This window comes from Geotrypetes seraphini, chromosome 9 (genome assembly GCF_902459505.1).
Source record: "Geotrypetes seraphini chromosome 9, aGeoSer1.1, whole genome shotgun sequence".
NCBI lineage: Eukaryota > Metazoa > Chordata > Amphibia > Gymnophiona > Dermophiidae > Geotrypetes > Geotrypetes seraphini.
Genome location: NC_047092.1, coordinates 78,552,274 through 78,568,037, shown reverse-complemented (window position 1 = coordinate 78,568,037; position 15,764 = coordinate 78,552,274). Strand labels below are relative to the sequence as shown.

The following is a 15,764-nucleotide window of genomic DNA, read 5'->3' as shown; positions in this document are numbered from 1 at the left end:
ATCGCAGGTATCTGAGATTCCACATCTTGAAGCAGTATTTCCAGTGTGTGGAGCTGCCCTTTGGTTTGATGCCGTCACCCAGGACCTTCACCAAAGTGATGGTGGTGGTGGCTGCCCATCTTCGCAGCCTGGGTGTCTTGGTTCACCTATATCTGGATGGCTGGTTGATCAGAGCTCCGTCGGAGTCCGAGGGGGCGTCAGGTTGTGCAGTTGCTGCAGCTCCTGGGTTGTGTAATCAACTTCAAGAAGAGTCACCTTGGAATACCTGGGAATTCGCTTTCACGTGGGCCAGAACAAAGTATTCCTGTCTGTGTCCCATCAGGAAAAGCTCCGACAGGTTATCAGGGACCTTATGACCATTCCAGTCCCAACAGCATGGCAGTACCTCCAGGTTCTAGGGACCATGGTGGCGACAATAGATATGGTCCCTTGGGCCAGAGCACATTTGTATCTGCTGAAGGTTGCTCTGATTTTGCACTGGAGTCCGCAATGGGACCTGTTACATGCACCTCTGCCCTAGACGATAGTGGCACAGAACAGTCTTACCCTGGTGGCTGCGACCTCTTTCTCTCCGGATTTCGAAGTGGGTGTTTCTGACAACAGATTTAAGTCTCAACGTTGGGGAGGTCGGTATGTATGACCATTCCTGTTCAAGGCTTTTGGGCTCCCTCCAAGCGCAAGTGGTCGATCAATCACCTGGAGCTTCAGGCAATTTGACTAGCTCTCCTCCACTTCGAAGGTCATCTCCGTCATTAAGCTGTCTGTGTCATCTTGGACAACATCAGCCGGGAGTGCATCTCTGAGCGTGAAGGCTCAGCTTCCCTTCCTGTGGGTGGAGAGACCTTCCCTTGGCCTGGGCTGAACCACAGCATCCAGGCTTTCGCTGCTGGCCTCGCGACAGCGACTGAACATAAGAACATAAGATTTGCGGCTGCTGGGTCAGACCAGTGGTCTATCGTGCCCAGCAGTCTGCTCACGCGGCGGCCCTTAAGTCAAAGACAAGTGCCCTATTTGAGTCTAGCCTTACTTGCGTATGTTCTGTTCCAGTAGGAACTTATCCAACCTTGTCTTGAATCCCTTAAGGGTGCTTTCCCCTATAACAGCCTCCGGCTATGTTGTTAGTTGCAATTGCCATGAGATTGAAAGTGGGTTGCCCCCACTGTGCCACTATGCAATCGAACGCCCTTTGAGATAGGGACCACTCTCTGGGGTCCAGAATCTGATGACTGAACATTGTCCACTCTGGCCATGTGCACTGCAAAAGTTAGAAGAATGGTCTCATCTGGCAACTAAAATTCAATGCGAAGAAGTGCAGAGTGATGCATTTGGGGGGGTAGAAATCTGAGGGAACCGTATGTGCTGGGAGGTAAGAGGCTGATAAGCACAGATGGAGAGAGGGACCTTGGGGTGATTGTTTCTGAGTCTCTAAAGGCATCTATACAGTGTGATAAGGCGGTGGCTGCAGTCAGAAGGATGCTAGGCTGTATAGAATGAGGAGTAACCAGCAGAAGGGAGGTGCTGATGCCCATGTATAGGTTGTTGGTGAGGCTGCACTTGGAGTATTGTGTTCAGTTTTGGAGGCCATATCTGGCGAAAGAAGGCGGCAAAATTGGTAAGGGGTTTGAACCAAAAGAAGTATGAGAAGAGACTGGAAGACCTAAATATGTATACTTTGGAGGAGAGGAGGGACAGGGGAGATATGATAGAGACGTTTAAATACTTGAAAGGCATTAATATAGAACCAAATCTTTTCCAGAAAAGAAAAAAAGATAAAACTAGAGGGCATAATTTGAGATTACTGGGAGGAAGACTTAAGAACAATGTTAGGAAATTCTTCTTCACAGAGAGGGTGGTAGATGCCTGGAATGCCCTTCTGAGGGAAGTGGTGGAGAGGAAAACGGTGATGAAATTCAAAAAAGCATGGGATAAAAATAGAGGACTCTAATTAGAAAATGAAGGATATAAAGTAAAGAGCTAAGGCCGGTTTTGGATAGACCTGCATGGTCTGTATACCATATATGGTGATTCGGTGTAGGATAGGCTGGGGTGGACATCAAAGTGAATTCCACTAATATGGAATAGGAGGATGTTACTGGCCAGACTTTACAGTAGATGTCCTGCAAACAACGGGATGGTTGGATAGGCTGGAGTGAGCTTGGGCGGCAACTTCAGCATTTGGAACCTAGGACAATACCAGACTTTATAGTCTATGGCCCAGAAATATCAAAGAAGAGACAAGTTAATCTAATCATGTATTTTCTAATGAGTATAACTTATGGGTAGACTGGATGGACCGTTCAGGTCTTTATCTGCCATCATTTACTATGTCGTTATGTTATAATTGAAGCTGCAGTCTTACTCTGCAGAAACTGCATCCTTCCCCATGCAGAGATCCCCTGAATAAGGGGTCTCAAGACACCAAAGCCACCGAAACGAAAGATCAGGTTCTTACATTTGCTAATATTCTTTCTTGTAAATCCACACTTAAGCAGATTGTTCGTCAAAGGGCTGATGCTTTTTGGCGAAGGCCTTGATGAACTCTTGGCCAGTGTAGCAGACCACCACCCCAAATCGCTGCTGGACAGCAGATCCCACTGCCTCCAGGAGGAGTCTGAGTAATTTTCATCTGTCCCGCCAAAATAACTCAAGCTCCTCCACCCAGAAATCCTTCCAAGGGTACAGACAGCACTATAGCAATTCCAGACACCAGCAGACTTTTGGGTCTCTTGTAAACCCTTCCTCCAAAAAGTCCCAATAATGTCAGGCTTGGAACCACACCACCACACATTGGGGGACAGTTGTTGGCATTTTGGAGGGAATTGGAACTCATGATCTCAGACCAATGGGTACTAGACATCATAAAAGAAGGGCACAAGATAGAATTCTTTCGTCCCCCTCCAGAGCTGTTTCTAGATTCTCCAGCTGGGAGGCCGGAAAAAGAGAGCTCTTTCTTGGGATTACAGAAGCAGGTGTAACTCTCCATGCTGTTTCTTCTTTCCTTCTGAAAGTTGTTTCTGATTTCCACTTCAGCCAGGAGGTTCATCTGCCTGCTTTTCAACCCATGGGGTTGAATAAGCAGGATAGGCTATTACAGAAACTGGATGTGTGAAGTCTTACTTTACTACTTAGAAAGAACCAATGATTATTGTCTATCTGACCATCTGTTTTTTTCTGAGTAGTCAGTCCAGGTGTGGTATGCCAAGGCCTCTATTGTCAGATGGATTCCCGTGGCCTTTTCATTGTCGTACATCGCCTGTGGAAACCAGCCACTGGTCTCTTTCAAGGCACACTCCACCAGGAGTATCGCAACTTCATGAACTGAGTCTCAGGTAGTCCCTCCCTCCAGCTGAAATTTGTAGGGTGGCAACTTGATCTTCTCGTCATACCTTTATGACAGGGTTCTCAAAGTCCCTCCTTGAGGGCCGCAATCCAGTCGGGTTTTCAGAATTTCCCCAATGAATATGCATGAGATCTATGTGCATGCACTGCTTTCAATGCATATTCATTGGGGAAATCCTGAAAACCCGATTGGATTGCAGCCTTCAAGGAGGGACTTTGAGATCCCTGCTTTATGAGGTATGGATTTACAGAGTGGATGTGGCAGCTCGAGAGGATTCTGCATTTGTGGCCTCAGTTTTACGGGCAGGTTCTTCTGTCCCACCCTAGATATGGCCATTGCTCTGGTACGTCACCATTCATACGGAATCTGGAGTAGATGTAACAAAATGAAAGATTAGGTTCTTACCGGGATAATCTTCTTTCTGTTAATCTATTACGGATTCCTTACAGCCCGCCTTCTGTCTATTCTTTACTGCCTGCTTTTTTGCCTCAGATATTTCTCATTTCTAGACTTGAAATTCTTCTTCTGCCAGATGGCCATGTGTATATGATTGTCCTGAATATGTAAGTCCACTACCGGTAGTCAGCCTCTGGCTCCTTTTGATGTTAGTGCTTATTGCACCCAGTTTATAGTTTATTCAATTTTTGATTAAACGCTTTTTCGTTTCTTCAAAGCGTTGTACAGAATAAAAATAACTTTACAGCAGGTTGGTTCTTATTGCTGCTATGTTTCTTGAATGGTTTCATGTTTATTACTAATTTTTTGTTCTCTTATGAATTGCAAAGCACAACAGAACTGTTTGATGTAGTTGGGGAAGTTCCCCGTACCTCTTTTTTGTGTTTTATTTCAGTGATGATTGATTGCTTTGGGATACAACTGAAGGAGGCACTTTACTACACTGCAGTGTGGGAGATGCAAGACCAGGTTCATGGGTTGGGATGGAACACCATCCAGAGTAGATTAACAGAAAGAAGATTATCCAGGTAAAAAACTAATCTTTCATTACAAATTAGTCTTATTTAAAATTTCTCAGTTGCTTTATTGAAGATAGTTATATTTATAACTTTATCTTTTTAGGGCTTCCTTACAATGAAGAACAAATTCATAAGTTTGATAAGTAAGTACCAAAATTTCAGATAGAAAAATAATTTTATTATCAGATATAGGTTTTTTTTAATGTATTACAATGTATGTTTCCATAACAATACAACATTTTTAATTATACAGTATTGCTATAGATGGAAACAGATTTCTCTGAGGACAAGCAGGCCATATTAATCTCACATGTGGGTGATGTATCCAGAGTCCCGGATGCAGATGCTTAGAGGTGTATGTATAGCTCTAAATCTTGAAGACTAAGACAACATCGTACCATGCATGTGAAGGTGCTTTTCTGCTGGCCTTGGAAGCATGGGACCAGCAGTCTATTTTTATTTTCAGTGAGAGACAGACCTGTATTTCTCCTCTCAGCCTCAATTTCAAAGTGACGATTTTCATAATAGGGTGCCTTCTCTACATATATTTTTTCTTCATTTTGCCTTCGGGTATTCTTCAACTCTTTTTTTTTTCACCATCAAGTAATTTGATTTAGCCAAGGCCATTTTTCCTTCCATGTCATCAAAAGTTCCCTGGGCTTCAAATGTTGCACCTGATGTAGTCGGACCATCTCTGCTTCTGTCACTTATTACTGGTGAATTCAGTGTCTGGGGCCAGATCAGAACCATTTAAACTGTCTGCTTGCATATGCAGATAAGAAAACAGAAATCCAAAGAGGCTAAGAAACAGAACATTTTTGGAGCCAGATCCGAATCATCAACATCTGCATCGGAGTCTGCTCGTGCATCGACATTGAGGTCTGCACCTGCATCGGCTCTGGGACTATCGACCCTCATAGTGCAGAGACCTGTATCCTCCACTGGGCAGCACTATGCATTGAGTGAGTCTCTACCTGCCTTGACACCAGTGCCTGAGCAGGACCATCAGGACCAATAGCATCAGACCCAGCTTCAAGGAGGCATGGGGATTTTATGTCGTCCTTGTCAGCACCATAGACATTCCCTGAGAATGCCTTCTGCATCCTCCTCTTCCAGGAGGTTTATGGGTAAGTCGAAGCAAACTTCCTACTACTCCCAAACAAATGCTCTGTCTAAGGATTGGCTGAGTGTGTTCAAATTTTTTCTCGTGTGAGAGTGTTTTTGTGTGAGCAGCAAGTTCTAAAAACCACCAATTTTCCAGATATGCAAGTATTTTTGTGAGCAACTATGTAAAATCTTTGAGTGACACTTCTTGAATGTATGAAGATTGCTCATGTTCTCTGCTTAAAGGGAACATAGCTCCCAAAGACATAGGTATGCTCCTCCTTGCCCTGACAAACAGGGCTAGTTCCAGTGTGCTTGTTCTTGACAACAGTGTACACAGAAAGCCCAACCAAAACAAGGGATGGATTTTGACTAGCTCCAACAGAGCATTGCCTCGATCAATATAGCTGTTCTGGACAACCTAGGCTCTAAAGAATTTCAGAGATTGTCTAGTCAACAAAATTGTATAAATTCGGACAGACAACCAGGTTGCGATGTACTACACCAACAATCAAGGAGGATCGGGATCATGCCATCTATGTCGCACTGTTCCCTCTAAGCTGAGCAGGAGTCCTCCACCCACAGTCTCACCAATAGAGGGTGCTGTTTTACTGTCACATTTTTCAATTGTGAGGGACAGGCAAGTTCTGCAGGACTCCAGGGAACATACCTGTCCTTAGCGACTGAAAATATTCCACCCCCTAGTGGTAGCAATGCAGCTGGAGGACACCTGCTCAGCTTAGAGGGACTAGTCTGTCAGAAGATTGTGGCGCAGTGGTTAAAGCTACAACCTGAGGTTGTGTGTTCAAACCCATGCTGCTCCTTGTGACCCTGGGCAAGTCACTTAATCCCCCCATTGCCCCAGGTACATTAGATAGATTGTGAGCCTGCCGGGAAAGACAGGGAAAATGCTTGAGTACTTGAATAAATTCATGTAAACTGTTCTGAGCTCCCCTGGGAGAACGATAGAAAATGGAATGGTTTTTAGAGCCACATACCTGGCAGGAAATCCAGCAACTTGGACGACCAACTGAGCAGGCTAATGCAACCACACGAGTGGTTTCTCAATGCGGGCATTGCTTGGGAGATCTTCCAAGAGTGGGGCATCCCCTCCATGGATCCCTTTACCACTCCATTCAACCAGAATGTCCCTCAGTACTGTTCCAGGCTCAGATCAAATGGCAGATGCCTTTCTCTTGCATTGGGAAACAGGTCTTCTAATCTAATCTAATCCTTAGGTTTGTATACCGCATCATCTCCACGTTCGTAGAGCTCGACACAGTTTACAGTAGGAGAAATAGGAAGGAACTACAACAGAGGGTTAGAGGTAGAAGTGTGAAGAAAATTTACAGGACTTGGGATGCCAAGATATAAGAGTTTCCTTAATTCCTAAGTTGGAGGGAGTCTTCTGTATGCATATCTTCCCATCCTCTTAAAGGGAAGACTTTTTACTGAAACTCAAGCAAGACCAGGGAACTGTGATTCTCATTGCGCCATTTTGGCCCAGACAGATATGGTTCCCTTTTATTCTGGAACTTTCATTCATAGAACTGTGGAAACTGGACTGTTTTCTGACTCTCATTATAGAAAAGCTTGTAAAATGCAATACGTTAGCTGCTTGGCTATATGAGTGCAAATAGCAAAACTTGAGTTTTTGCTACTTGCGTTTGTAAAGCCAGGCAGCTAACGTATCGCATTTTACAAGCTTTTGTGTATCTCTCCACGAGTACTCCGGAGCCTTTCATTTGGATGTTTTAAGTGCTACAGCGCCATCTACTAGATTGACTCCCTTACCCCTGAGGCAGGCTTCCTACTGGAGGCCGAAACACAGACCGTGCCGGGTCATAAAAAGGAAAAGGATATTGTATTTATGCATGTATTGTTATTTGTGATTATAATCAATAAACCTTGTTGCTTCCAAAGCTAATGTGTACAGTCCTATTCCCCACTTGTTTACTTGTTCTGGTTTGTTTAACGTGGGATTGTCTTACCTTGTTTTGTGGTACCTGTAGATTGGAGGGTGGCTAATTTTAATGCCAATTTTTAAAAAGGATTCCAAGGGTGATCCAAGAAATTACAAATCAGTGAGCCTGACTTCAGTGCTGGAAAAAAAAAAGTCAAAACCATTCTAAAAAATGAAATTAAGGAACACAGTCAAACATGGTTTAATGGGACAGAGTTAGCATGGCCTCACCAATTTGCTTCATTTCTTTGAAAGTATGAATAAACATAAATAAAGGAAAGCCGGTTGAAGTAGTTTATCTAGATTTTCAGAAAACTTTTGATAAAGTTCCTCATGAGGCTCCTGAGAAAATTAGAGTCATGTAATAGGAGGCAATATTTTGTTGTGGATTAGGAATTGGTTATTGGACAGAAAACAAGAGGGTAGGCTTAAAGGGCCATTTTTCTCATTGGAGGATGAATGGTAGAATGCCACAGGGATCTCTACTAGAACCGGTGCTATTTAATATATTTTTAAATGATCTGGAGATTGGATTGATAAGTGAGGTGATTAAATTTTCAGATGGGTCATTCCATGGCAAGCGATCTAATGGTCACCATTATGTTACAGATTTTGTTCAAAATTTGCACATAGAATAGTCAGAATTTTCCTAAGATTTTAGATTCCTAACTGCAATAGCTCAGTTAGACCCACTTGTCTAACTGGATGTTGGCAGCATTTGTGTACAGTGTCATTATTAGCTGCTTGTAAAATTGAGAATAATTGGACAATAATGCTTATTTTTGGTAGTACAACATAACTTTTTGTGCTAGTTGCAACAATGCTAGTATGAACATCAAGGATGCAAAAGCCCATCTGAAATTTTTGCTCAAAGCATGTCCAAAAATTTGTCGCAGTTTGTTGCAACAGAGTTTGACTAGTTTATCGGTTACCAAAGCTCCAGAGCAAGAGTAAATACAGACTTCAGATTTTTATCATAGATTTCCTTGCAGCAATTCTGCGTGAATAGCTGCATTATAATATTCCTTCAAATTTGGCATTTTTGACACAGGGGCTGAAATTCATAAATTTTCAGTCAATTATAGAAAAAGTCTGCCTATATCTTCCTAAAAGCAATGCTGTTTGAAAGAGAAAATTTTACTTTATAAGACACATGCCTTTTGGTTTTGCAATGCCACTGTCATAAATGTACAAATTCACCTCAAAGTTAGGAATCTTAGCAATGTGACATGTAATATTTGCATTTTGCATTTATGTTTGATAATTTGATTGCCATTGTATTTATTTTTTATGCTTGTCAAAAATTTCTAAAGTTTCTACAGTATTGTTGTAATATGGTGTTTTTCTGGTGGTGAGTGAGTTTAATGTTGGATTAGAAAAATATGTGAAACCTTCACTGAACAGAGAGGTGCCTTAATATCCGCATGGCCCAGCAATTCCTTTTACTGGCCTTCAAGAAGTGAAACTTGCTGTGTTCCAGAGCAGCATATCTTTGCAGTTACTCCAGTTCCATCAATGACAAAATCTGGTCGGCAGTATAGTTTTCCTGACATTTATCAGCTGCAGATTAATGAAGCCTCATGAAAGTTCAAGTATTCCAGATAATGTAAGCTTGGGATCCTAAAAGAGACCCACAATCAGACTTGGAATCCTGTGGGACACCCCCCCCCCACACACACACACAAACAGGCTTGGGAACCTGTGGAAAAGAAACTCACCCATGGCGGTTGTTGCATGGCTATTGGACATGGCTCCTATGGCGATGGGGATACTGTTTTGCTCATTTGGAAACCAGTAAGTGGCAAACCACCATGGACTAATGCAGAACCTATTTCATATACATTTTCTAGCCTTGTGATATGTGTATATCATGGGCCATGCACATAAAATATCAAACACTTTTAAGCAAATTTATATTTCAATAAGGGTTGCATTGCAAAACAAATAAATATAAATCTTGTAGAGTAATATATTTCCTCTTTCAAATGGTACTAGTTAGAAAAAGATTCAGGCAGACTCTTTTTTTTAATTTTTTTTTTTATAACTGACCATAGTTACCAGATGCTAGGGTCCACCTTAGGGGTCAGTTGCCAAGAAAATAATCTAGGTGTCATCGTAGTCAATACGCTGAATTCTTTTATACCCTAATCACCTCTTGCCTAGATTATTGCAACAAACTTCTCACTGGCCTTCCACTAAACTCTCTCTCTCTCCTTCAATCTGTTCAGAACTCTGCTGTATGCCTCATATTCTGACAATGTCGCTTTGCCCAAATTACCCCTCTCCCCAAGTCACTTCATTAGCTCCCTATCCGTTTCTTCATACAGTTCAAACTCCTCTTAATGATCTACAAGTATATTCGCTCTGCAGCACCTCAGTATCTCTCATCTCTCCCCCACCCCGGCACTCTGCTCATTGGGTAAGACATGGGGGAAGCCAATGCTTGCCTTGGGATTGGTAGTTTAGAATGTTGCTACTATTTGGGTTTTTGCCAGCTACTTGTGACCTGGATTGGCTACTATGGAAACAGGATATTGAGCTATAGACCATTGGTCTGACCCAGTATGGCTATTCTTATGTTCCTATATTCTTATTCCAACAGGATGGGGTCCACGATTGGTAAACACAGCATTTCCAGTTGGCTACCAAATTGAATCACTTTTACTTATTCCCAGGCAGGGCTGACCCTAGTGGGTCATGCAACAGCTCGTACTGTTTGGAAGCCCGCTTTTGATCAGCCTCTATTGAAGAGATATGAAAATCTACAACACGGACTTCTGTCCATACATTCATATCTGACTACTGTCTGGAATGAGACACCCAATGCAACAGTTGGTTTGGTCAAGCAGTCCTGCAAGTTTTGTTTGGAGTCTAGAATCCAACTCCACCCACCTAAGCCTGTTCTGTTCCAGGCTGCATCTCCACATAATGTAAATATGTTTTCAAGTTAATTTTTCCTTGAATTCTCCATTGCTAGTTCTATTGACCAACTGTTTTTGTTTTTGGTAAGCCTAGTAGCTAGGGTTTACCACATCCAAGTTTTATTAAAATTTGTTGAAACACCTATCATGAATTCTAAGCGTTTTACAATATTAAAAACAAAGGGAAGACTTATAAGGACATATCGACAAGACAAATTAAGGACTTAAAATAAAAACAATAGGTATGTTTTAGTGAAATACAATATTTACAGGAAAAGCAAACATAGAAAGGGAAGAAACATGAGGAGGGGGAGGGAGAAGATCTTCTTTGATAAAGAGAATGTACTCTTTGAAAAAGAGGCTGGAAGTGGAGAGTGTAGAAAAAGGAAGATGTAAAAGGAAGAGGTTATTACTCAAAGGCATCTTTTTTTTTTTTTTTTGTAAATAATTTTTATTCTTTTTAAATTCTTACATCAAGTGAAATACATGTATTACATTCAATTATGAAAAAACACTTGAAATTATCAATAAATGTTCTTACATTGTAAATTAAAGAAACCCTTTATCAAAATTTTATATCATACTATTATTACAATATTTTTCCCTCCCTACCCCCTCTATATGCTCTATACATGTGTTATGATATCTGATCAGTAGAATAATTTGTCAATGGTCCCCATATTTTATTAAATTTTTTAATATAACCTTGTTGTAATGCCATTACTTTTTCCATTTTATATATATGACAAATTGAATTCCACCAGAAAGTGTAATTTAATTTAGTGTAATCTTTCCAGTTCTGAGTAATTTGCTGAATGGCGACCCCTGTTAAAATTAATAAAAGTTTATTATTGTTAGCTGATATCGGACTCTGTGTTCTCATTGTTGTTCCAAATAATATTGTATCATATGATAGTCCAACATGATTTTCTAATAATTTATTAATTTGGGGCCAAATTAATTTCCAAAAGGAATTAATACAGGGACAAAAGAATAATAAATGATCTAATGTCCCCACTTCTATCTTACAATGCCAGCATCTATTAGATCTACTACTATCTAATTTCTGTAATCTCGTAGGGGTCCATAAAACTCTATGTAATAAAAACATCCATGTTTGACTCATAGATGCTGACCTTGTAGTATGTATTCTCCAGGACCAAAATTTTTGCCATTGAGATGCAGAAATTGTCTGTCCTATCTCAATACTCCAAATGTCCCTAAGTCCTGTTCTCTTTTTTTTGTTTGAAAATTCATATATAATCTTATACCATTTTGCAGCTTGGTGTCCTAGAAAATCTGCTTGAAAACAAAGGATTGGCAAACTATATTGAGTATTAAGATTCTTCCATTCAGGGAACCCTTCCTGAATAGCCTGCTTCAATTGCATCCATTTAAAATATTGTGTTTTGTCTAATCCAAATTTTTGTTGCAATTGTGAAAAACTAAGCAGTGATCCATTTATTATTACATCTTTTAAAGTACATATGCCTGCTATTATCCATTGATTCCATACTATTTTAAATCCACCAATTTTGATCCTGGAGTTTACCCAAATAGATTGATTTAAAGATTTAGCCAATGGATCTGTTGATAAATTGCTTATAAATCTTAATGTTTTCCATGTATCTATTAGAATTCTATGATCTTTATAACTCCTGGGCATTGTTATACTAATGAAATGTTCTGGATGTAAAGGGAACATGAGGCGCCATTCTAAATATAACCAGTCGGGTACATTTTCCATGAGATCTGGGAGGATTCAAAGGCATCTTTAAAAAGGAAGTCCACCTTTGAATTTATCTAAGTTTTATTCAGCCCTCAGGGTATTTGGTAGAGAATTCCAGATTGTGGGGGGCTGTAACCAAGAAAGAGGTGGTTCGATGAGTGCTGATAATTTTTAAGGAGGGACGTGAAGGAGATGTTGAGAGGTGGATCTCGAAGCTGTGGGAGGATCATAGGGGATAAGGATTCTGTCAATGAAAGCAGGTTCATTGAATTGTAGGGTTTTGAATGTGAGAATGGCTATTTTATAAGTTATTCTATGGGGAATTGGGAGCCAATGGGCTTTTTTAATAGAGGGGTGACACGATCATATTTTTTGGAATTAGTTAAGACTTTTATGGCAGTGTTTTGGATTAATTGAAGGCATCCGATATCTTTCTGGCATAAACCTTTGTATAGTAAGTTGCAATAGTCTATTTTTTAAATGATGAGAGAGTGAATAAGAATATTTAAAGATTGTTGGTTCAGAATAGTTGCCAGGGGTCTTATCATTCGTAACTTGTAGAAACAATTTTTGACTACTGCAGAAATTTGTGGGCGTTAAGTTTACTATCTATAATAACACCCAAGATTTTGGTTGAACTGACTAGTTCAATTGAAGTACAGTATTGTTGATGGCCAGAGGAGCTGTGAGTTGAATTTTCTCTTTCCAAGTAAAAAGAATACAATTGGTTTTAGAAATACTGAGGGAAAGCATGTTTTCATTTAACCATAGCCTATTTCTATCTAGTTTTGAATTGATACTGCTAATGTCATAGGTGTTGGAAGGATCAATGGGGTGAATGAGCTGTATGTCGTTAGCGTATGCATAAGTGGTAAAGCCAATGGATTGACAAAGAGTCAGTAGAGAGGCCAGGTAGATGTTGAATAGTAAGTGGGAAAGTATAGAACCTTGGGGAATGCCGAAGTTACTTTTGTAAACTGAAGACGTGGAGTCATTGAAAGATACTGTGGAGGTACGGTCTGTAAAGTAAGAAGTGAACCATGCAAGGGTTTGGTTAGAAATACCAATGGAGGCTAGCCTTTTGTAATTGGTGATCTATTGTGTCAAAGGCCGCTGAGAGATCCAGTGAAATAAGAATAACTGATTTGTGCTGTTCAAGAAAGTATTTAATGGAGGTTGTTAATCCTAGAAGGAAGTGTTCCGTTGAGTGATTTTTGCTGAAACTGGTTTGGTTGGGGTGAAGAATTTGTGTTTTTTTGACAAAGTCTGAAATCTGATTGAATACAATCTTTTTTGTTAATTTTGCTAAAAAAGGAAGATTGGGTATTGTTCTGTAATTGGAACATTCCTGAGTAGATTCTTTGTAGTTTTTGAGAATGGGAAAGATAAATGAATGTTTCCAAGTTTTTGGTAATGTTGTTGAGATAAGACTGGCGTGAATGAGTTTAAGAATGTAAGGGCCAAAAATGGAAAAGTGCCATTTAAGAATGAACAGGGGAATATAATCAGAACTGGAACCTTTAAGATTAAGAGAGTGCATAATATGTTGTATTTCTTTTAGGGAGGGAAGAGAGAAGTTTGAACATGAGGAGCTTAGTGGGTTAAGCTTGTCATCTTCTGAGAGAATTTTTGGACTAGTTTTTATTTTAATTTCTGATCTGATGGTGTTGATCTTTTCTTGGAAAAAGTTTGCAAGGTTTTGAGCTGAAGGAGAGTCTGTGTTAGAGATGGTTAGTTTAGGCTTAAATTAGTGAGTTTTTTCAGGATGGAAAAGAGAGCGGATGCATTTAGAATATGAGATTAATATGGCTTGCTTGTCCTTGGTGAAAGCAGAGGTACTTACCATTAGCAGGTGTTTGCTGAGGATAGCAAGCCAATAATCTCATATACTCTCTCATCTCCCCTAGGAGTTGAATTTTTATATATAACATAAGATTATTAATTTATTACAACAAATAAAAACTGTAAGCAATTACAGAACAGTTCTAGGAAACAAAAAGAAATCATACACCTACCGTATTTGCCGGCGTATAAGACGACTTTTTAGTACCTTAAAATCCTCCCCAAAGTCGGGGGTCGTCTTATACGCCGGGTACAGTTTACATGCCCTTACTTGCGGGGCTGGATGTACTCAGTCGCGCGGCTCTTCTTCTCCCTACCTTCTCTGCTTGCAGCACAGAGCCGAACGGAAGTCTTCCCGACGTCAGCGCTGACGTCGGAGGGGAGGGAGGGCTTAAACAAAGCTTAAACAAAGCCCTCCCTCCCTCCGACGTCAGCGCTGACGTCGGGAAGACTTCCGTTCGGCTCTGCTGCAGGCATGGCAGGTAAGGAGAGAGAGAGTACCAAGAGAGAGGGGCGGCCGCCCCGCCCCGGTTGCAGCACAGCCGGCCAGGTCCCCTTACTTTTGTGGCACTTCCCCGACCGACCGATAACAGCCCGGGTCCGACAATCCTCCCTGCCCTGTAGCCGCGAATCTAAATTACCTTCTTACAGCAGGCTGTAAGAAGGTAATTTAGATTCGCGGTTAAGGGCAGGGAAGTTTGTCGGACCCGGGCTGTTGTCGGTCGGTCGGGGAAGTGCCACAAAAGTAAGGGGACCTGGCTGGCTGTGCTGCACCCGGGGCGGTAGAGAAGGGGGGGGGGGAAGGACTCTGAAAGCACTTGAAGACAGAGGAGGGAGAAGAACGCTGAAAGCACATGGGGGAATACAAAGGGGTGGAGAAGGAAGAAGGGGTCGTCTTATACGGCGAGTATAACACAAAACTCTGTTTTTTAACTAAAAGTTGGGGGGTCGTCTTATACGCCCAGTCGTCCTATACGCCGGCAAATACGGTACTTAAATTTCTAGTCCACATTATTAGGACTGCTGTTAACCCAGTGGAGGAACACATATACTTTATATATGAATTATTTTATATAATCACCTTATCTACAGGCAGGAAATTTATTCATTTTGTTTTATATCTCCTCTCTTCAAACCGCTGAATTAGTCTGAGGTGAATTATCCAATTTAGATTTATCTTGCAAAAATATCTCCGAGATTGATCAACAAAAATATATTTATTGTTCTCATATGTAACCAAGCATTTGCAGGGAAATTTAAGAAAGAATAAAGCTCCCACAGCTAGGATGTGAGCCTTTAGCTGTAGGAGTTGTTTTCGTCTATATTGTGTTTGCTTGGAGACAGCAGGAACACATTTATATTTTGCCTGCAGAACAGGGTCTGTTTATTTGAAAAATAAAGTTTAAGATCAGCTTGCTTCTCTAATTCGGTTTTGAAGGTGACCAACAGAGTAGCTCTTTTGGCAATATACCGTAGTCATTAGATGACTCTAAAAATTGTGATATATTCAAACTGTCTGAGGATGCAAGCTGATCCATTCCTCCTTTCTCTGATATAATCTTAGAGCTTCTAGGGATGTAATACAAATTATGAGGGAGAAAGCCTTCTGTCTGACTATAATTAAGAATATCTTTTAAATGCATCCTAAGAAGCTCAATTGGAGATAAATAATGAGAACAAGGGAAGTTCAAAAAACAAAGATTCCTTGATCTCATAGCATTTTCCATTTTTTCTAACTGTACATTAATCAAGGTATTATCCTTCACATTAGATGTTAAACAGGACTGGATCACAGATACATTAAGTCTGAGTTCCCTGTTCGTTCACCTTGTTTGTAGTATAGTAGAAAATTTGCAAAGCTGTACGACCATGGTCTGTAACGAGCTCTCAA

At 40.8% G+C, this 15,764-nt stretch overlaps 1 protein-coding gene across 2 annotated transcripts in view; it reads left to right on the top strand.

Moving 5' to 3' along the window:
- The window catches only part of TBK1 (TANK binding kinase 1), a 330,489-nt gene that overhangs the window by 293,732 nt on the left and 20,993 nt on the right, over positions 1-15,764 (top strand). For both annotated transcript variants that reach the window (XM_033958608.1, XM_033958609.1), the window contains one exon: positions 4,418-4,457. In XM_033958608.1, the coding sequence (XP_033814499.1) occupies positions 4,418-4,457 (40 nt within the window). The remainder of the gene's footprint in view (positions 1-4,417; positions 4,458-15,764) is intronic.